Source organism: Topomyia yanbarensis, chromosome 1 (genome assembly GCF_030247195.1).
Source record: "Topomyia yanbarensis strain Yona2022 chromosome 1, ASM3024719v1, whole genome shotgun sequence".
NCBI classification, from domain to species: Eukaryota; Metazoa; Arthropoda; class Insecta; order Diptera; family Culicidae; genus Topomyia; species Topomyia yanbarensis.
Window position 1 is genome coordinate 50,692,773 of NC_080670.1, and position 24,240 is coordinate 50,717,012.

The following is a 24,240-nucleotide window of genomic DNA, read 5'->3' on the forward strand; positions in this document are numbered from 1 at the left end:
TGAAACGAAATGAATTATGGCAAATTATGCTAGAAAATAGGTTTCAGACGAAACGAATACGGCTAATTCGTGTAACGCTGAATGCATCGAAATCAAGTGTAAGGGTTGTGGATGAAATTTCGACATACTTCGTAACCTTGGATGGATCGAAGAAGGGTGATGCACTGTCGAATCTTCTGTTCAACATAGCGCTCAATGGAGCAATTAGGAGAGCTGGTGTGCAGAGGAGCGGTACCATCATCACACGATCGCACAAGCTTCTGGGCTTTGCGGACGTTATTTATATTATCAGAAGCGATCGACGTGCCGTGGAAGAGACATTTGCGCCTTTTAAGAGGGAGACAGCGAGAATTGGACTTATGATTAATACCGGCAAAACAAAGTGCTAGATGGTGAAATATTTTAAATTGTAGATGACGTTGGGTACCTTTCTAAGGTTGTAAATAGCCCAAGTAGCATTTCTAGTTTTATAGCACACTACAAGTGCTTTATAGGTTTTAAGAAAGTCTTCAAGAGCGTCATAAAACTTTAATTGTTACTAGGGTAGGGCTTATTACGGATTTCGTAATCAGCTTAAGTCCCGCAGTCTGCGTACGAAGACGAAATTCCTTCTATATACGACCCTGATTCTCCCGGTGGCTTTATATGATCATGAAGCATGGACGTTAAAGGAAGCCGACCGTAGAGCGTTCGTGGTATTACGTGCTGCGAACAATACTCGGCGGTAAGCAGGAGAATGGAATCTGGCGGCGTCGCATGAGTTATACCATGTGTATAAAGGAACGGATATTGTAACGGCAGACTACGGTGGGCTGGACACGTGGTCCGAATGCCGGATGAGCGTCACGCAAAGACAATATTCAACAGGGAACCCGGAAGAGGTCGCTGGCTTCGTGCCAGGCCGCGTACACGATGGCTTTGTGCGGTTGAGGAGGACCTGAGGGCGCTCAACATTCAGGGCGACTTGAAGCAATTGGCCCGAGATTGAGTCCAGTGGAGGATATTCCACTCGGCGTAGGCGCATCGAGGAGCAGCTGTAGCCCATCAAGTATCAAGTAAGTATGGACAGTTTTGCAGAACATGAATCTTCTTTGACCCCATTTTTATGTCACTGCTAAAATAAAAGCTAACAATAATTTATTTGCAAAAAACAGGTTGGAAACATTATTTTTTTTATTTTCTACATTGGAAGAACACCAAAAACAATATATTTTATCAGCATACAGCAATGTTATATTTCAGTACAAAAATGTAGTTGTCATAAAACTAAGAATAGTCAACAATAACCTACCCGAAATTATATAGAAACTTGAAGGTCGTGAATCAAATTGTTGAATAAAAGCAAAACTTGTATAAAATTTCAAATGTTTTAAAAAGTTGAGACGCTCCAAAAACCATCCCATAATATCACAATTTTGGAAAGATTTGTCAAATTTAAAAGTTAAAAAATTTTCTTGCATCAAGCGAAAATTAAATGGTAATTTCGTTTCTTGAATAGCTGATTTTGAAATTTCATTTCTAATAACATCTAAAATTTCTAATTGAATCTCCGAAAGATTCCAAGAATCTCGGAATATCGAATTTGCAGATCAATTTTCGACTATTAACCAGTTGTCCCACTGTGAATTTTCGTTTCGATCTCTCTCTCTCCCGAAACAGGCAGCAGTGGAACTTGCTCGTCTTCTAATAATGATTGGCGATGAGAGAAAGACAATATTCGAACATATACACGCACACACATCGAGCGAAGCGATGCAAAATAGTGTGCACAAATCAAGAACGAACAGCGTGCCGAGCGAAGCGTGGTAAGTGTGACGATGACGATTCGTTGTTGGATGGAGCACACAAAGCAATCCCGATGAGGATGAGAGAAAAACAGAAAGAAGAAAAATAAATGCGAAACGAACAATAGTAGTTCGTGAGAAGTTACGGATAATTTGCCGAAAATCGCCAACTTTTCGGCGGATTCCCCATCTTTCCAACCAACCAACCACCAGTCGGGTCAGGAAATTGCAAAGTAATCACCGGAATAATGTGGTTTCTTGCACAGGGAGATCAAGTCAGTCATCAGTAAATAACGCAAGCGAAATGGAACTCATTGGCAAATGATGCTTGCGGTGAGTTCTGTGTGTGTGGGGGTGATTTATTTATGATGTGTCGAAATATGAGTGCTGGTACTGGTTTCGAATCTTTCAAGTGTTAATTAAATACTGTAAGGTTGCGATTTTGTCAACTCCTGACTTTGAAAGTTCCCTATTTTTTTACTCTTGGCTTGATCGATTTTTCTGACACTATGTTGTCAGTCTATTCCAGTATAGAATTCAGGTTGTACTTTAAATTACTAAGCAATAACTCTGGAGAATATTTTCAATGGCATGTAGGTAACAATTAGAGGTTGCTGTTAAGAGGTTAGTTGGGTAATCTGGCCTGTTTTTTTAGTTTTTACATTTGCCCTTTAACTGTGAATAATATGCTAGTCAAATCTACCGTCTTTCGAACTGTCCAAAGAGTGACTCTCAATGTTACATCCAATTAAAAATTTGATCCAGAAAAGTTTTATTGAAATAAAATTATTACAATAGCTAAGATTGTATCAAATATAACTAACATCTTATTTGTCAGATGGAAGTGTTCTTTTACATTAGCAAGCACCCTACGAAACACGCAGGTCAGAATCCCGTTATCCCAAACGGATCCACCTGGGATCATTAGCTTGGCACAAGTGTATTCACCGGCAGAATCCCGGTTGCTAGAATTTTTCATCGTACGTGACGAGAATGCACCGCGAAGCGCAATTCGATAATTGAGTTCAGCTCCGGAGGCTCACAGCACAGGTAATTAATATAATATGTACAATTAATTAGTTGGGTTAAATAAGCTGTTTTATCCTAGTACCACAACGTACCCAACCACCTATCCAAACACAAGAGGAGTAATTCACTGAAAAGGATTCTGTATTTTTTCCTCTTTTTTCTTCATCCCACCATTTTTCCTTTGAACTATCAGATCAAACCTGACACAATCCAGTACAGAATTAGCATATTTTTAATTTCGCTAAATGAGCTAACCGGTGTACAACCAGCATCCTACCCAACCCTACACAAGAAAGTGAGGGAAAGAGATCAACGGACAGAAAACAGCTGCTTCTTTATTTGATTCCAGTTTGCCGAACGAAAAAAAAATCAACACTCGAGTGCAATGCATCGGGGAGCAGCATCCCGCCAAAATAGCCCAAAACCATGGAAAAATATAGTTGAGCAGATCCATGAATTCAAACCCCGTCTCCCAGCAGAGCAGTGGGTGGAAAATCATGTATATTCGTCAGGCTGAGGCGGTAGGAGAACCGATTTCGATGTAAATATTACCAACTGCCTGAAGCGTCCTGCCTGATGGATGATGCGTTACACAGTAGCAGCTACTTGCTACTGGGTACGGAATGAACGTGATTTCCCATTTTTTCCAACGTCGGTCGTGATGGGTAATAAAATTTACATTTATTAGATAGATGCGGCAAACCATATCCCCGTCCTCGCGTCTGAAGAACAATCTCGTCCTGGGTATGGCAGAGCGGGAGCCAGCACTGGTCGATGATTTATTGACGGTGCTTGATTTAATTTTCTGTTTTTTTATCAGGATATTTGTTGGTTGATTTGTAAAATTTTACAACGAAGCAACGATTTGTGGTGGGTAATTGGATTGGAAACTGTTTCGACAGTTAGTGTCCTTCGTGAGGAAAGGGGATGATATAAGAGAACACTAGTAAAAATATTGGATGAATAACTTTGAAAAGCGACTACCACTCGTTGTTTTAAAATAATACCGATATGTGAAGTTTCTTGCGATGAATTCAAATATTTAAAATGCAATGTTACATCGCAAAATTAATAAAACGATAATACTGGACAATTTGTCCTTCAAGGTATCAGAAAAATAAACATGTCGGCGAATAAAAATATGGCTATTTTTCTAAAAAAAACTAGAAAGAAGAGAAAAACACTCCCTAAGGAGAAGTATAAGGGAAAATCCAAATTTTCTCCACTAGGAAGAAAATTAGGTTAAACAATTTTTGCGCGTGAAGGACACAAAGCCTAAATTAGTTATTGAATCTGGGTTTCGACTTGGTGTCATCAGAATCCGACACAAACTTAATGTCAGAACTAAGCTAGCGCCGAATTTACGCTAGCTTCAAAGGCGGAGACACTATTTGTGTACCTGTGCAAACTCCTAGTCAACCGTGATGTCCCACAAGAAAATGAGTTCATCCGAAGTTGATGAGAACTAGTGAAATCGAAGCATTGGTTCAGTTTAGCAAGCCAATGCAAAGCATTTTTTTCCATTTAGGAGAAAATTCGGATTCTGGTGAGACGAATTCGAAACACAAACTCCATAATGAATTTAGTTACATATTTTGTTCCCTTCACGCGCAAAATTGTTTTACTACATTTTTTTTTTCCCGCAGAAAAAATGGTTTTCATCCAAACAAATCTCCTTAAGGAGAAATATAATATAGTGCATATTGGATTGGCTTGCTAAACCGAACTGAAATCGATTTCACTAGCTCTCATAAGCTTAAAAGAACTATTTTCTTGTGGAACATCACGTCTGACTAGAGGTTTGCTCAGGAACGAAAATATCTCTAGTCTCTATTTTTTGGAGCTATCGCCAATCCGGCGCTACCTTAGTCCTGTCACTAAGTTAGTGTCGCATTCTGATGAGACGAAGTCGAAACGTAAATTGCGTAGCTAATTTGCTTTTATTTTTGCCATCGTGAGTAAAGATGACGAAAAAGAGCTGCTCCGATCCAATACCGCGATCATTGATGTCAAATTTTGTACTGCATGAGTGAAATAATTTCTTAAGATAAACCTGGAGCTAGGTTCACGGAAGTCGCCTTTATTCAGTTGCATCACCTACGCCAGTACCTACAGTACTGGGAGAGTAGAGTGGGGTCAAGTAGGTCAGTTTTTTTAGCGAGCTCGTGCGATGGTATGTTTGACACATCAGCCCTCGTTGGAAAGGTTTTACATCTGGCAGCATTATGGCAATAATATGTAGATCACGACTGGAATGTTATGTTGGAGATTTTGAAGTCGGCTGTCTCAGTCTTTTAAAAAATCACTTTCTTACTACCCGACGTTTCGGCCTTTCTCAAGGGAAACTATAATTTTTATTAGAGAGGAAAACATAGACATAAAAACAATGACATGGTATGACATTGTGAACTTACTGAAGTTATTGTTTTTCGTCAAAAAGTCCCTGTCCGACCGTCCGGTGTCTGCTGTATGTTTCTGGATGCATAAATTTATGCTGAGTGCAAAAACCGACTTCAAAATCTCCAATATGGCAATATTGATTTTATGCCTAGCTAAATATTTTTCAAGTTAAATCCAATAAGGCGAAGGCATGTTTTTAAAATCAAGGGGTACGATAGGTCACTATATTTGAAGTTAAACAAAACAACGTACACGCCAAATCAGCAGCTCAATTTCTATTTGAAGAGTATGAATACTTTAGATTATTAAAAAATTTACAACTCAAATAATAAATGACGTCATTCATGTAAGAAAATGAGGAAGTGGCAAATGATATGAAAAATTATGAAACCGCGAAAGGAAATGTTGCAAAAACATTTTTTTTTTCAGCTGATGCGTCTGTACTTGCGAATGACTTCTTCGGTGTCCTCGTCGCCGCCAGAGTGTGGAATTGAAGTTGTGTGTTTCGGCTCACGTGTTTCCTTCGCTGTGCGACGATTACGTTTACACTGCGGAACATTATATTATATTCCTTTTCCTTCTCTTTTTCGATAATGTTTTTTCGGTTAACTACTACAACATCTTAAATATCTGACTCACTTTCCTTTCGAACGAGCACGTCATGTTTCGAACGGAACCTTGAATTGTTTACAGGCTGATCGAATATTTGCGATATCTTGAACAATTGCGTTCTCTACGCTCTCTTCACTTCGTTTTGGCGTTTCTCGCACGAAATTACGCACAATATTCCTGTCAAAATATACATTATAGTAGTAACCTATAATGCCCCCAAAAGGTTGACCTATCGTGCCCCAAGCGTATGTTTTATGTTGATGTTCGTATTTTATTTCAAAAACAAAAATATCGAAAAACCAACACAAAACTTATGTTCAGCATTAATTTTCACGCAGGAAAAAACTCGTATGACATTTGTTTACATTGATTAAATGTACTGTACTGAGAACAAAATACAAAGCATTTTCGCAGAACAACACGCGAAAACATAAACGACGCCGTTGCTATTACAGCTGATCCATACAGCCGAATTAACAGTCGTTAACGATGTTCCCTAACGTGTATCTAATTCACGCAACACGAGCGACTTCTGCAATAATATAGCAAAGATAATGTCTATTTCAATTTATTCTACTTTACCATTAAATACATTAGTCACGTAAACAAGTTTAGTTTTGCTGAACAAACTAAATACGCGTTGGTATTAGGAATTTCGAGTAAATTGAAGATGACAAAATAAAGGTACGACTACACGATCTAGCACAGCGTATTGGCTCAAGCTCGTTAAAAATACGTCTCGCGATGCGAACAAGCGTAATTCGTTACATCTGAAACTTGAGGAAACTTTTTTTCTGGGGTGATGTTTTTGTAGTAAGGATGCGGGGCGACAAACCCATTTCTTCCTACCTGACAATACAATTCAAAACACGCGGAACAAATATTACAAATACCACGCTATGCACCCAAAAAGACAGAATACATCGTGCCGGTACTGTACTATAATCTGACCATGAAATAACCTGCCCAAAAGATGCTGATAAGAATTCATCACAAATGCTGAAAATGCACACCCACGCATCAACGGAAATAAAATCCAAAACACAGTCTTCAGTACCACCACCTGAACCACAAACGGATGCCAAATTTGTGGCAACTGTTCTTGTCAGAATAACAATTGCAAAAGTAACGGTCATTACTCCCAAATCAACTACTAGCCCCATCGACGAGGAACCCACTACCAACGTGGCGAGTTTACATTCGTGACCCGTAAGTGCAAGAAGCAGGAAAGAAAATCTGATCGTGAGCATCAAAACAGGGTATCTACGATGGTATTGGCATGAGAAGAGAAGTAAATGATCCCAAAGATGCAGTAGGTGACCACACAAATGATCTTCCACGATAAAATGACTCCCCGCACAATTGCAAGTTGCGTGAACGAAATCCGAAATATTTGTTTGTAGTTCTTACACATTGCAAACATATAAAATACCCACTTAATTTAATCGAAATACCTGCAGCAGTTTTCGGAAACGAATTTGGAATAAATTTTACATTGTTTGAAATTAACATAATTTTAAAATTAAGATCGTCATTTCGAAAATTGTGCATATTACGAGTCAAGGTCGTTTATAATGAATTCGTTCGGTGTGGAAAAAGTAACAATCTCTGAATTATCTCAAGCATAGGACACCAAAGCAAAACCAACATTTGTGGAAATTTCAATTATAGATCAGCTGAATTTCATGGTTGAAAGTGTCGGAGTCTCTGCTCCGGGACTGTACTTTAAGAGGGATTCTAAAAAACGAAAATTGTTCGTTGAAGTGGTATGTTGTTTTACAAAAATGCTGAAAATGATATTATTATCGAAAATTTTTCTTGATTTGAATTTTTGGATGCGTTTTTTCTTAGCGATATCACCATAATCAAACAGTTACTCTTTCTTTATTGAAACTTGAATATTCCACAAATTGTACTCTTAACAAAGCAAGCGAAATCTAGTTTGGTAAAGAGACAACAATATCATCTTGTAAGCACCAAGACGGTGCTAATTACTGATGAGAAGAACCCAAAAAGTTAAAAAATTAACTTTAAGTTAAGTATTGTGCCCTCACACACAAAAACCTATTTATTCCAAATTTGTTTTTTTGACTTTTCATTGGGATGGATGCAGGACACGCGTCTGCTTCCTCTGTTGAAGGCTCTACGATCTTCTGGCTGGACCTAGTTTCGTACCACTAGTCAAATGTTATTCTGGGGTGGTACGAAACCAACAGGGTCACTTTCGTACCCAAGGACATGAACCACCCCCCTTCTCACCAACGCACCGGAACTAAAGCCCATCCAAAAATACTAGGCAATTATGAAGCATGCGCTAAGGAAGCATCCCAAGGAGGTGAAATCTGACTTTACATTCAAGCACATGTAAAAATATATTTCGTTCACAATTCTTCATCTTCTTCAGCCGAGTTTTACATCAAAAGAGACAAAATATTTTATTTCTCATGATAAAACATGTAAAATTCTATTATAAGGCAGCAAAATACGCCGCAGTGTTGTTTACATACAATGTAATTTTTATTTTTTCAAAGTGTGCGCTTATGAAAAAATCAAACTTTCCTTTTTTCTCATAAAAAAGTGTGTAATCCCTTAAGTTTAAGGTGTCGGTCTTAGCCCATAATTTCCAACCATTGAAGATCTTGTTTGGATCCCCTGACACGAAAATGAGGCATCGTTTCCATGGCCATTAGCACCCAAATCGCGTCAACCATATTTTATTTGAATAATTTCGAGCCTCATTTTTGCTGTGTCTCAGTCAAGAAACCACACATAATGCATCAGTGAAGTTTGAAAATCTTTCCCAACAACCGCCGCAGTATGACTCGTGTTTTTCACATCACCGCAGAGCAGAGCGGAAAGGCCAATGCTTTCATAAAAATGACGTCCTTTCGATCAATGCTGCTGCAGTGCAGCGCGCAACATGATGAACAAACGAGACCAGATGAGCTTAATTGGGAAAACATTTTTATGTCCTTTTTTGAAGTTTACCTCTCCCCCGCCTCTAGTCAATGACAGCGGACTGGCTGCCGATCGGTTAGAACATCATGAATTTGACATGAACGACAGCCACAGCATTCGGGGTTGATACTCCATCCTTTCGGAGGGGAACAACTTCGACACAGCAGCAGCAGCAGCAACAGTAGACTGTATCCTTATGCCTGGAAGGTGTTTGTGGTAACTTGGAACAGGGATGATTGAGCTGAGTCGTTGCGCAAAATAAAATAACAGTCTGTGATCGGGTTGAAGGCGGTCGAATCAATCGGTACGGTATCAAGCAAGCGGTAGCGTACAACCAATGGAATTGAACTTTGACAGCCTGTGAAATTGAACAAGCTTTGTAGATGGAAGTTGAAGTTTTTAGCATTTCAAAATATCGACGTGGGTTGAATGTGGCTTTTAGCAAACTAGATTATGATTATATTGTACAAATAAATATAATTTTCCACGGAGCCTGTTATGTCAAGGATGGTTCACTGTCCACTGTCCAGATGTCCTTCAGTTAAAAAGTAAAAAATAAACAGTTTTGATTTAAATTAATCCTCGGGTATTACTGAAAAAGTAATTATCTCAAATTTCACAGAAGCAGACGAGACGAACTCACTCTGAAAATTCCTAATCCAAAGCTTTCGTGTGTTTATACAAACTAGCTAGCAGCGTCGGTCACCAAGTTCATAACTCATAAAAAAGTACATCAACATCAAACCGACCGAGCGAGAAGCATGTTCATCTCGTATTTTTTTATCTGCCGAAACCCACGACTCCTTCCCTAACCACCCACGTGCCCAGCGCAGCATGTCACTTAATGCAATTACACTGTGCAGTCAACGTCAAACGACTTTGTTCTAGTGGAGCTAAGCCAGGATAGCACAGTTCGATGTAATATGATGACGTGCTTGCATTTGCCGTCTACCACACACGCATGTAACAACATCCCCGTAGGACCTTCCTCAACATGTTGGCTGTTTCTGCCACCTCAATGCGAGCTAGTGGTTCATGCCCACGTTCCAACTCATTGCCCAGAGTTGGTCCCTCTTTGAAGCCAGGGATAATACTGTCTAATGTTTATTTACTTTTTATCAGCTCCAAACCATATAAACAATTTTGGTGCACAAACTCATCTTCATCCCATCGTCGTTGCCGCTAGCGGTACCGCCACCGCGACCGCATCGGAACAACGTAGCATCGTCCTTTAGAGATTTAAAATGCGGTTCGATGATAGCTTGCTGCCCGCCGAGTCCCAAGAACACCGCGCGCTGGCATGGTTGACAACACTAGTTGCATCTTTCGAACAGGAGAATTTATTTACCCCCCCCCCCCCCCCTCCCCCTTGACTGCCGGCTGGATGCTGGTGCTTGATCCCACCACGTAATAACGATGATCCTTTATGCGCACGTAACAATAACAAAGTGATGTTTGTTATCGAAATTAATACATTTTTACGGCGGGAAAAGAAAAGGTGATTGACTATAGTGGCATTGCTATAGGTGCAGCGGGAGAAAGACTAACGACGACGATGATGGTGCTTCGGATGGGTGGGAGTGACAGTCGGTGTACGTGGCTTCGAAACTGGTTGGACGGATAAAAGTCTTGCTGATTTGGACCGGCGAAATTCTTTCGGGGGCCAGTGGTGTGATGGTAGATCAGCCCAGGTTTTATTTAAATACGTGAAACATCAAAGAAAAAGCGCAATGCAGTTTTATTTTTATTAAATATTCCTGGATAACGCTTAGTGTGTAAATTGTGAGCCTGCATTGAAGAGCATTCATCAGCAAACTAGAATTTTAGTGCTTGCTACCCGAAACATTGCTCGGAACCAGCCAGTTGTGTAGAGGTTCACACAAGTCGTGTGACATTTTAGATTTAATGTCCAACTGGCGCCAATTTGATGTTAGCTTGGACTTATCCTATAACTGACCCCAATCAAATGCTAGTTACTGATGATAAAAATCCGGAACACTAAAAACCAAACTTTTTGGACAAATTAGTTTTATATTTTGTGTTAATACTTTACCGGGACAGGGCTTAGTGGGTTTGTTTCAAAGAAGCAGATTGTACCAGATCGAAACGTGAAGCATATTGGGGTAAACAATTCAACAAACTTGTACTAAACTATCTGACAGTTTGATTACTTTGTAACAAATAACGAGACTTAACTCGAACGGAATTTTGATCGAAAGAGTGTTCACGAAATTTGTAAAACAAAGTCAAATTACAAAAAATGCCTTGTTTGGCAAGCGATTTGTAGCAGCGCAATAAAAGATGAAAAGTTAATAAATTTAATGGTATAAAGAACTGTGCGCCACTAACGTCACTTGATTGACCATTTTTAGACCTCCCCTTCTCGTAGCATTTTGTCATAAAATTCGAACCGGCCGGCAACCTTAAACTCATCACAGCCTTGAAAAAAATCAATTATTTTTTATGTTTGATATTGTCGAACTTCACCAAAATATTTGGACAAGAAATTGTTTATTATACACCTTTCCAGGGCGACAACATCATGTTCACAGGCTGCAGTTTTACTACTAATTATTCAAAAGACATACGATCATCGAAAAGATTGGTATTTATTTTCCTCATTGTCCATACTACTCTTTTTGAGGAACATGTCATGGAATCAATTTGTAATCCGTCAAAGACATCCTTACAGAAAAAACGCAATATAACATCTTTGAGCAACTCATGATTTCTAAAATTCGCGAACTTAGTTCGTTAGATATGTTGATGGTACTTATATTAGCTATTGGCGTAGGTGAAATGGTTCAAAACCATAGGAACAGAAATCATAATATGTATAGTTATGGACAGCGATATCATTAATAAATTAAGGATTGGTACAAAGTGAACTGATTCATGGTACAATGTTCACGTTATAATTCGTGAGCTCGCGTTGTGAAATGGTTCACAAAATTGAACATTGCTGCTGTTCTATCTATTTTTAAGTTCTAGGAACTTTGATCATGGTTCAAAAAATTTCTATTCCTCTGAGATTATTGACAACATTCCGATTCATCTCATGAAACTGTTTTCGCGTTCCTTTTATACGTCATTACGAACTAGTTCATAAATACACTATTTTATTTTATATATTGTTTTTTATTATCATTATATATTCAAGCAACAAGTAACTTTGTTCATCATTATTATCATCGTGGCCAAATAATCCCAGCGTTCCAAATCATGATCAAATGTATTACAGAATTCCAAACTGTTTAACTTGAACCACCTGTCACGTGAAATGCCTCTTGCCTTGCCATTTGCGAATAATGTTATTGGCCATTGTCTTATACCTGACCATACAATTCGCGATATTTATGACAATATGGCTGGTGAAGACACATACAGGCAAAATGTTTATCGTACGGCATATTTGTCGCATAATGAATTATCATCTTTTGATTATTTTGAAACGATTATATCATGCTGTTACAGGAACGAATTTCCGCCCATAATCGGCAAGCAAACACTCATCACATTGTTTGGGGCTGTTCAGATACCAATTGGATGGAATGCACAATTGCACAATCTGGTAGGGAAGAGGTGTCAGATTTAACTCTCTGCTCTTACAGTATTGCAGTGAGTTGGCAAACTGGATCGTTCCGAACGAACACCTTCATTATCTGATCATAAATACATCTTATTTGATCATTTGAACGTTTCGTTTGATTTCGTCACATTTGGTAATCCCAAGGCTACCAAGGAACCTCTACAAAGAGAGTTTGGTGATAAGGTTTTATGGGTATATTACAACGATTTACTTTCGAAATAAATAACCCATTTCGATTTTGTAGTGTAGATTTGTAGCAGTGAAATAACCCATTTCGATTTTGATGAAGTCGTGGATAAAACAATCGCATTCATGGTACCAAGAGCATAGTTCATGCTTTTAGAGTGATCTCTTGATAGAATGCCGAATTTGCTAGAGTTGAAGCGCTTTGAATCGCAGATGTGTAGATGGATTGGAGGATTTCACGAAAAGCTTACAGAAATGGAGAGAGGTTAACGGATTAGGAATTTTCGGTGAAAGAAAATGTTTTGTGTAATATTTTTTCAACAATAAAGATAGTTCATTGAATGAATTTAGATATAATAATGTAGTATATGAACAATGTTTTCCTAAATTTTCATTGACAAATATTGAAAATTGTGCGAGTGAGGGTGAATCTCCGAAGGCACCTCGAATAAATACGGTGTACATATTAGCTCAAATTTTTCTGGACCAATAGTTTTGAAATGTTGCACAATTCATCTTCAAATAATTTCCCATATAGGGTAAGGTGGGGTAAATTCGACCTAGTAAATGGTTTTAGCTGCAAAATGCTCATTTTACATCAGATCAAGTCGTTTTATATACCAAATTAAAGGATAGATTTCTGGGCAACTTTCTAAATATAGCATTTCATCCGTATCTCAAGAAAATTTTGAAATACATGCGTTTTACGAAAAAGTTCATTTTTGCTGTTTTCAAAAATGGGGTGGTAAACCCGACCGCCTATGTTGTTTGTTGATTTAATGCAGATATTACCCAAATTTTATGATTTTTCAATGATAAATCAATGAATGTTATGTTATTGAATTGTAACATGAAGGAAATGGTATTCAATGTCAATCTTGGAATGTCAAAATCACGAGCAGTAGCACGTAAAGACATTCAGATTCATCACGTTTATGTCTTTCGTTTGTAATTATGAACCATTGTGCAAAAAATATAATAAATAATAACAATAAAAGCATATTTCAATTTGATAAATGAACATTTTCTTAGAAAAAAAAAGCGGTTGGATTTACCCCACTATTTAGAGGTCGGATTTGCCCCACCGCGTATTTCATTTCGATGCAATTAAAAAAAATATGAAGAAAGTTAGAACAAATTCATCTATGCACTTTGTAGGACTTTAATCAAAGAATTTAAATCCACTTACATTTTTTATCCAATCACTTTAACAATCAATAATATCGTGTAGTCAATGATGCACAAAAATCAAATCGAAAGTTGTAAAAATACACTTATTGTCGTTTGTGTATCTCAATGTAGACTAATAAAATGCTGCCAACGGTCGGATTTACCCCACCTTACCCTAACAACAATTTTTTTTCGAAATTTTTATTAATATTTGTACAACAACAAAAGAGCCTAGTGAGTTATTATGCACACTGCAAAACAGCTTGCCTCCGAAGATTCACTGGTACTCGCTTAATTCGCAATATTTAGCTATACAAAATTAGGAAAATATTGCTTAAATTGGTTCCCGTTTGACGTACATGAAACATTGCACTGACTTTGCCACACACATTCAAAGGCTATACGGAATCTTGAGCATCTAATAACAGCATATTGCCGTTCATAATTCGTAATGTTGAAGACTGTATGTTGGATTTGATTACAATAGAAGAATTTTTCATGGCGGCTCCCGTGAAGGATTTCCGCAGTGTTACGTCTGAATGCATAACTACCACCTGTGGGTCTGACGATGATATGTAAATAAAGTTGTCTGTACGGAATTTCGTGTATGGTGGAACTGTATAAAGGTGACTTCCGCAAGCTTAAGCTTAAGTATTTAGCATTGAAAATATATGAGTCTGGGGCTAGGTGTAAAACTAAGATTTTCAATTCGATCCGCGTCACGAAAATGTGGCATAACTGTGGCTCTGTAAATGGTTGACTGAGTTGCGTCATTTAATCATCGATCGAATCAAAAAAGTCCAACTAAAATTGTCTGTAACTTTATTTTTGTATTACAACTGCACACTATTGAAAAATCCGTATTATTGTGAAAATGTGAGAAAACAGATAGTGTTTTCGCTTACGTTATGCCTTTCATGCCCAACTGTTTTCTAGTGCATGCAGGGTCTCAAAACTATTTTTCCTTGAAAACTGTGAGGTCAAGAAACACCAAAAGCCTTTTTTCATAAAGATAGGTGCTTCCCTCGCAGTGCTAGAAGCTGCTCAATTTTTAGCTTCCAATGATCAATACACTTCTAGAATATTTACAATAGTCCAATTACGTGGAAAATGTAGCCAAAGACAATCTAAATTAATAAGATTTATCAATTTTCAAAAATATAGCTACATAACGAAATGAAATGAAAAATTTATTTTCCGTCGTCAACGTAAATTGTTCCTGGCAGCACTGCTCCATCGGAATCCAATCAGACTAATTGCATTAACTTCAGTTCTAGCGCTGCTCCTTGAAACTATTAATACTCAAATGAAAAGCAATAGTCACATTCATTAGCCTTACTTGTTTTTGTGAGCAAATTTTGCCTTAATCAAAAGTTATAGCTGTTTTAAAACGTTGTTGTCCACAAACAACATGGGCATGAATGGGTTAATTGTTGATAGATTTTCATAATTCGAACACCCATCGTTTTAGACAATTACGAATAGGGATCATCCATAAATGACGTTGCATTTTTTGAGTGATTTTTAGCACCCCCTCCCCCATCGTAGCATTTCGTCACAAACTTCTACCCCCCTGGTAATTACGTAGCATGACGGTAAACCAACCCTCCCCCCTTGTCCCAGCAAAAATAAAGAAAAATAAATAATATTGTATTGTATTGTCTTCGATTTAAAAAAAAAATATTTGTGAGTTTTAATAAACACTGTTGAAAAATCCATTAATCTATGCAACACAATTTTCACCGACTTTCTCAAGACTTTCCCTAACACAGACCTCATCTCTACACTCATAATCTTCATACAAATTTCATTGCTCGATATAAAAGAAATGTTTCTGACCGAATTCCTTCATTGTCATGCCAACTCTGTTGGCAGAATGAGTAAGATTATTGCTGCTGCTGCTGATGGTAGGATATCGCAGCGATGATTGCACAGAACAGCGAAACGCCGAATTGCTCTATCTCTCATTTGACGTAGGCTGCGAAAGAGAAAGGTTCATCGAAGCATTTCACTGTTCGCAGGTCCCAGCGAGGATTCCACAACGGATGGTGCGTTACCGAATTGCTGGTTTATACCGTGCGTATGAGCCGTGCCGGCAAAGTTCAAATTGTTTAATAAGATACTTTGCCCGAATCACAAGACACAGTTACCAGCAAACCATCCTTATTAGGACGAATGGAACATAATGGAAAAAGAGATAGTTCAGAACAATCCTTCTATTAACTTGATTAACATTTGCGCTTGTTAATGATCAGTTATATGCTTTTATCAAATGATAACGTTTGCAAATTATATCAACTTTATTTCTCGAGAGTTGTCCTACTGGAGCTGCAGAGCTAGGCTCTCGGAAGAGCTCCCCACCAGAATGACTCACTACAATTGCAGATGAAACGGGAAATGTCACCCACTAAAACACTGCTTAAGGTCAATTGCAGCGGGCCGTGATTCTGAATGTGATATTCATTGTACGGTTCAGATATGTGCAGATGTAGGGACTTCGCAATCGCGTGTATCGCGAAGGACTCGAGCGTTTGTACGTGAACGTGTCCGATCGCATGTGCGTTTGTATATCGCGTGTGCTAAAGTGTATGAAGCTTCGGGTGTATAGATTCTATTTTATACCCGTGTGTCCTATCGAATAGATGATCGCGCGCGGACCGTGAATCTGATATTTAATTTTCGGTGTTCAGTTCAGAGACTAGAGGAGATTTTTCCCTATCACTAGAGTTCCCGGTCATGTCGCCATGGAACGTGTTGTCTAGTGGATATGAGCGTTAATTTTTGATTGGTCCAACTGTGCGTGGATGATCGCGAAGAGCTTAAGCGTTTCGAAGGTTGGCGTGTTTGTCGCGTTTGCTCGCAGGTATGTGACTTTATGTGTATAAATTCGCTTTTGTAACTGGAGTGGCCATTCAAATACTCACGTGTGTTCTAGAATGGTCGCGCGGACCGTCATTCGGATATTTAGTTTTCGATGCACGTTTCAGATTCTGAAAGGGCGTTATTTACCACATATAACAAGAGTTTCCGTTCATGTCGCCATGGAACGTGTTGTTTTGTGGATATGAGCGTCAGTTTGGTGTTTGGTCCACCTGAAGGCATTGGACTTCCGGACGCAACCGATTCATGATCGCGCGAACACGGGTGTTCGTAGGGTCGCTCCTGAGACCGAGTTTGTGAATTTATAAGTTCTAAAACGTTCACATTTATTTACAGGGGTGTTATCTTGTTTGCGAGACCGCAGGCTTAGGTGAGCGTGGATGATCGCGAAGGGCTAGAGCGTTTGTATGCTAACGTGTATGTAACTTCGCGCGCATAAATTATTTTTTTGCAACCGGGCGGCCATTCGCAGATTGGCGTGATTTTGAATGATCGCGCGCGGGCCGTGCATCTGATACTTAATTTTTAGTGTATGGTCCATATGCTAGAAGAGAGTCCGTTTCACCCATTTCAGTAGAGAATTGAATACAGGATAAAAGTGACCAACGAATCCTGGGAAGGGAGACAATAAATTACCCACTATTCTATCATATACACCAGTTCTGCACCTATTCCCTCTTTTTTTCACCAAAAAAAGTCGAAGATGGGCGAAGCCGTTTTAAAAAAAAAACGCTATTTTGAGATAATTACGTTTAGAATTTCGAGTCATAATTGTACAATGTTAAAATGAGTAATATTCGACCTACATAGAGTAATCTTTTCCGAGGTCATACTGACTATCTTCTGAGGCCAGTAATGTCCAGGATAGTAGAATTCAAAATGGCGAATCGAATATGGCGATAGTACTTGGCTAAATTTCATGTTTTTTTATATTGGCCTTAAACGCCTTAAAAGGGGGTTTTCGGGGTTACTTATTCTGATTCTGACATCAGAATCGTAATCACCGACCCTAAAAACTCTCGAAAATCGAGTTTTATGCTCATTGTAACAAAATTCGCAAATTTCGTAAAAATGGTTGCCATTGTGTAGTAATCTTTTATAGACCAACATAATAATAAACTCCATTTTTGCATATTTCAATATTTTTTTTCGAAAAAACTGACCTTCGAAAAACTTTGCAAAAAATCTATTATATTTAATGTTTGAGACACTTGCAAAAAAAATTTTTAGATCTCTTTTAGGACTTTTATTTCAGACACCGCCGAATTTATTGTAAAAAACGAGATTTTCGAGTTTTAATTGTTTATTCGTATTTATATATCAACGCTAACTAGAAATCCAATAAAAACTTAGGAGAAATACGTGAGACGTATACGTCCCACAGCGTCGTAAAGGGTTAACCATCCTAAAAAATTGTCTGTCAGAGGTTCTATAAAACTGATGCACAAAATATGATGATGTTTGCAATACCGTCAAATCCATCAAATTAGGGGAGGGTTTTCTGTTCAAATTTGCATTTTAAAGCTCAGCACAAAGGGTCTATGGATTTGAGTATAGAGTTTGGAGGCTCAAGTAGTTCAACTGAAACTGCGTAGTTCACGAATGCCGTCCGCCGATGCCATCATCTTTAGCTTGCAAACACTTTTCGCTCAGCCAACATTGGCAACTTAAGAATACCAGATTGTACCATGTCAATTCTATTCCCAGTATGCTATCTGTAGAGATTCTTGGCACGGCAGATGAATTACTAAGAACAAATAATGAAAATTTTACACTTTCTGCCCAAACACAGATCTTTATAAATCAGCTAACGAATTCGTATAAAAAATTAAAAATCCATACTTCCCTCGGTCCAACCTAACCCCATCCGACGATACCGACCGATTCAAAACGCAACTCTTTCTCGCGAGCGGTACGCTCCGTCAAGCACACATTTTTTCGATTATCTCGCATCAACAACAAAAAAGCTTCATCTTGTCGCAGTTAACCAGCAGCAACAACGCAATGCTTCGTCGATGAAAATTTCCGAACTCCGCCGGAATGGGGGATAGCTGATGGGTGCGCATCATTCGGCAACAATGATAAGGAGGATGGCGGCACAAAGAAGCCACGGACGTTGCCACACAATTTAATAGTTGACACCGGGGATTGCAACCGTATATTTTCGTTAGCGAAAATGTCAAAAAAAATGATCGTGATGCGAAAGTTGCATCAACTGGTGACAAAAAAACAACAGAACTTGTCAAAGACCAGAGCGGTGGGAGCGATTCCAGGACAAAGTGGTTGCCCCTAGATTACCTTAGTAGTGCAACAGCTGGTTTCCTGCTGCGGTAAACCAAGGTGGCTTACAGCCACGAGTCAGGACGCAAATTGAAATTTTGACCTCCACTGCTGCTGCTGCTGTTGTGTCGTGGGAAATGAAAATCTGTAGCTTGTTTTAAAATAATAACCGCAAAAATAATCAAATTCATACACCCTCATTAATATTGCAAGCCAACTCTGGAGGCAGTGCACCAGATGAAAGGACTCCGACTCCGGTATGGTCGAGTGCCAACCTTGAGTCGAATCGAGATTCATCATGCCATTTGTGCGGTGCGTGGCTAATGAACTTCAGCCAAAAGGTAGGTATGAATGCGCTTATGCTTTCTTAGCCAGAAAAGGGCAAACAGGTGTTTAGTTTTAGTTTCATTTGAGCTTCTAATTCTCCGGTATTGGGGATTGTGAATGACTGGAGGCGAGGTCGGTCTACATCGGTCGCCCGCTCCACCATGCGTGGCTGTGTGTTATGTAAGCACGCGGTTGAGGGAGGAGCTGGGTGGGGAATTGAGTTCTATTGAGCAGCCGTCGAGAGTGAGCGAACATTCAACTCGAGAATCAAGTGCTGAACTGGGAATTGGAATGATCACGAGCAGCAACAATAACAACAGCTCGGGCCACAAGTGGTTGTAATTTGATGATTTGTTTATTTGTAAGAGCTAGCTGTGCCAGCTGGGCTGGAAAAAGCATTATGATTCGTTTGAATGGACTGAGCTAATGGGTGGAAATCTATAGACTCGATTCCAGTGGTGGTTCGGAATGAATCTGGTCAAACGGACTGACCTACCTCAAAGCAATCTAACAACTCGAGATGAACAGACAACCGGTCGGTATGTGGGTCATCACAGGGCGTACTTGGAAAATTGGCATCGCTGCAAGTCCTAGCTTCTAGCTATGACCACTGCTTACATATATGCGAGCAGTGGCTGTAGCATTCTTTTTTGAACGAGTTACTCGAAATGTAATCAAAAACACGGAAACACTTTCAAAAACAAAAAAGGACGAAGTAGCCGTTGCATTTGAGTAACCGTGTTTTCTGCTAATCTGACAGAAGCATCGCATTCAGCTGTCCATTGCGTTCATATCTTTTATTTTATAAACCGTTTCGAAAACCGCCAATCCGCGAGCAATAACTTCAGTGCCCTTTGCTATTAAAACCTGTTTCGGAACTTTTCGCTGTTTATATTTTCGGAAAATCGCACATTACTTTCGACAGCATAGTTTGTAGTACAAGTACAATGCAAAATTGCGAGGTGGAAGACGACCTGCAGTCATCGAGTGCTGTACCCAAGCGTTGTATCAGCTACGTAGCGATGAAGGCCCTGCACGAAATGCAACTGAGCAATACGCTGTGCGATGCCACCATCTCCCAGGATGAGTTCACCTTCCGGGTACATCGAGCGATTCTGAGCTCGTGCAGTGACTACTTCCGGACGCTGTTCACCACTTCGGTGCCCAGTGAGAAGAATCACATATCGGTTGCGGGTATTCGAGGGACCATCATGGAACGGATCATACGCTACGCTTATCTGAGGGAGTGTGATATCTGCGAAGAGGACATGTTCGAAATGTACGCCGCGGCGGACTATCTCGGGATGGCCAGTTTGCAGGAGCGGTGTGTCCAGTACATTAAAAGTGTTTTGCGGACGGAAAACTGTGTGGTGATCATGCTGTATGGTAGGCAACGGGGGTGTCCCCCGCTGTACGAGTTTGCTAGATCGCATGTGATGAAGAATTTCGTGGAAGTGTCGAAACGGTGTGAAGATTTGATGAAGTTGACTGTGGATGATCTGTACAGCATACTGAGCGATGAGCTGCTGAACGTGAAGGACGAGGAACCGGTTTGGGAGTGTTGCGTACGATGGATACAGTTTGATGAAACAAACAGGGCACAGTTCGTAACTCGGTTGATGCGGGCCGTCCGGTTGGGTTTGCTGCGAACGCAGTATTTTCTGGAAATGGTCAAAGAAAACCGATTCGTGGTCGCTTGTGAAGATACGAAACCGCTCATCATCGAAACGCTGACATTCCTTTACGACTTGGACATGGTAAATACCAAACGGAGTCAAGTAATTTCTGCCAGTAGATGTAGCACCTTCCCCCCGAATCATTTAACCGACTTTGACTTTCAGATCAAAACGCCATCGCTGGCACTGCCTCGACTGCCATATGACATTATTTTCACCTTCGGTGGCTGGAGCGAAGGTTTACCACAGTCGATCATCGAAACCTACGACACCCGAGCGGATCGGTGGGTCAAAATAGAAACCGAAAATCGTACAGAAGCTCGAGCTTACTACGGTACAGCCGTTATCGGTCACATGGTTTACTGCATCGGAGGCTACGACGGGGTCGAACATTTCAACACCTGTCGGAGGTTTGACAGCGTGGAAAAAGTCTGGACGGATATCGCGCCGATGCATTGTCGACGATGTTATGTAAGTGTGGTGGAACTGGATGGTGAGCTCTATGCCATGGGTGGATACGACGGGCATAATCGGCAGAATACGGCCGAGGTGTATAATCCGCGAACGAATCAGTGGACCATGATCGCTCCGATGCATCATCTGCGTTCGGATGCCGATGCGTGCGTCATGGAGGGAAAAATCTACATCACCGGCGGATTTAATGGGCAGGAGTGTATGAACTCAGCGGAGCGGTACGATCCCACCGAAAACACTTGGACCTTACTACCGAACATGCTGTGCCGACGCTCGGGCGTTTCGTGTATCGGCCATAAGGGAACCGTCAACGCGATCGGAGGTTTCAACGGTTTGCTTCGGTTGAACAGCTGCGAGCGGTACGATCCGATCACGCATCGATGGCAGGCCTTTAGGGAGATGTATCATCAGCGTAGCAACTTTGGGGTTGAGGTCATCGACGATATGATTTTTGCCATCGGGGGCTATGATGGGGTGTGTGAATTACCGATGACTCTTGCAATAGCTTTGATTTGATATTTGATTGGGCAATATGTTTTACAGGTCAGCGCAATTTCCCACACCGAGTGCTACGTGTTGGAAACCAACGAATGGCTGGAAGCATCCGATCTCAACCTGACGCGTTCGGCATTCAAAGCCGTCGTCCTCTCGGGACTTCCGAACGTGCGCGATTACATCCACAAAGATAGGGGCAATCTGATGGCCGAAAGAAGACAAAAATTTCTCAGTGCGGAACAAGAAGGGGACTACATCCTGTCCGAATCGAGCAGTGCCATCAACGAGGTTGATTAGTCGAATGCCTTCCGACTCGTTAAGAGGTCAATCGCCACCTGTGCTCCAAATTATCTTCGTAAATAAACCAAATTAAAAGCACGTGAATCAACAACCACCGCCCTACTGTAAGTTTGTATCAATTTGAAACTTGTGACGCCATGGATCATGTTACCTGCTGGGGACAGGGTTCGACTTACGTCGCGGTTAAGCAACATGAAATTCCTTGTGTTAAGAAGTGTGCCCTACCGTACCGAAGACGTTGCACAGTGTAATTGGAGATGACCATTTGTGGGTCAAATTTCAGCCAGGGGGGAATGTGTTCAACTGAGATGTGGTTCTTGGTTTCCGTTTTTCTCGAGTTTGTCGGTTCGTTGAATATCGAATCATGGCATATCGGAAACGAGGTCTATCTATTTTTTTTCGCCTAGAGAACTGAATTTACGAAAAGAGACTAATGAACAACCTAACCTCGCAGGTGCAATGCTGCATCAGTTCAGAGTCAATGCCGTTCCAATTATTACTTGCTCGCGGTCTCCCTCAGCCAGCCAGCCAGCCAGCGTGCTCCTTTCGATTGCTGTTGCTGCTTGCGCCTGGGGTGACACTGCCGACATGCTTAAATTTATTATGTCATCTAAACGTCTGGTTTAATGCGACACTTGGCATTCTACCAGGTTGTGAATTAAATATCTCAAACGGCCCGACTGATCGACCACAAACCGATCGAGCCCTTCTCCTAGGCCAGAATAATCCCACTTCCATTGGCTTGTTATAACGAAACAGTCAACCGCCTTCGGCCTCAGTAACAGCAGCAGCAACAGCAACCCCAGCAGTAAGTCAATCAAACGGGTGACGGACGCACGGTGTGTTCAAAGTTTTAAGCCTACGATGACGCCGCCGCCGCCGTTCAAAAAACCTCAGAAGCCCGATCGGGGACAGATCGTTATCCTGTACTGGGTTGTTGTTGTTGTTGTCGCGATACATGCGTTGATTGTCGGGCTCGGTTAAGCCCTAAGGGGGCGCCATATATATTAGCGTTGACAAGTTGCGAAAAAGGTAAACGGTTTGTACGCGCGGTGTTTTTCCAATTAATTTAGAATACATATCATCGAAACTGCAATTTATCCCGGCGCGCTGCAGCGTAGGCGAATTCGATTCAGAACGCAATCAAAAGCTGATACTGAATGTTCCGAAAGTAGTACAAGTCAATGAAAAAATTGTTCTAATGGCGATTATTGGCGCAGATAGCAGAACGTTAGTATTCAGTTGGTGTACCAATCATATTTCTCTGAAAAACCACCATTGGACTAATTTACAGAAAATTTAGCCTGTACATTAGTTCATTAAACGTTTACTACAGTGTCATAAAGATTGGAATGTATTTTTGAACCTTCATTGAGGGAATGTTTTCGCTTCACAGACCCCTTTCAAATATCAAAACCGGTTAAACAACTTTACATACTTTAGCCAAGCATCTTGGACTTCCAGAGCTTCAGTAAAATCAATAATTTCAAGTTCTACTGAACATAGCATTCAAGAGAATTTGAAACTTCAAAATTTTCGATTAAAAAATAAATTTACAAACATCAGGGTAATTACAAAGACCCTTAAGTTGAAACCGCACTAAAGCTAAGTTAGGTCAACTATAAGCCAGATCTGACCGATTTTCATCTCTACTACCATTTTTGAATTTGTCACCTCCAACCTACACTTGGATCGATCGCAGTAAACGCAGCAAGTCAGTACAAAAAAACAACAACAAAGAACCGCTGTTAGTGCTATTTCGACCGAATTGTGTAAAATTCTTTCGAAATGTTTCTTACCCGCAAGAATAAACACAATGCCAGTTGATTTTAGGCGCTGCAAGGTTCGTCCTTCTGTTTGTAAAGAATCAAAGAAAAAATGTTGATTTGTTATACGGATATCACCTGTATTCAGTTTCATCGCGTAAGCAATGGGGTACTAATTTCACTCATTCACATATCAGTTATACAAATAGCGATTGTGAGTCTTCATTTAGTTATATTCTGAATTGGACATATTTTTTCGCATGTAATTTTAATTAATTGTAAATGTTTTTTGATTTGATGGCTTTGTAAGAGAA

The 24,240-nt window shown here is 40.1% G+C and overlaps 2 protein-coding genes across 2 annotated transcripts in view; one reads left to right on the forward strand and one right to left on the reverse strand.

Moving 5' to 3' along the window:
* The window catches only part of LOC131677590 (protein similar), a 359,630-nt gene that overhangs the window by 140,540 nt on the left and 194,850 nt on the right, over positions 1–24,240 (reverse strand). The gene's annotated exons all lie outside the window — the stretch shown is intronic.
* LOC131693238 (kelch-like protein 10) lies at positions 19,826–23,144 on the forward strand. Its single transcript, XM_058980902.1, has 4 exons — positions 19,826–20,993; positions 21,057–21,839; positions 21,909–22,148; positions 22,920–23,144. Exons 1-4 carry the CDS (start codon positions 20,163–20,165, stop codon positions 23,142–23,144), a joined length of 2,079 nt encoding a protein of 692 aa, XP_058836885.1. The 5' UTR covers positions 19,826–20,162.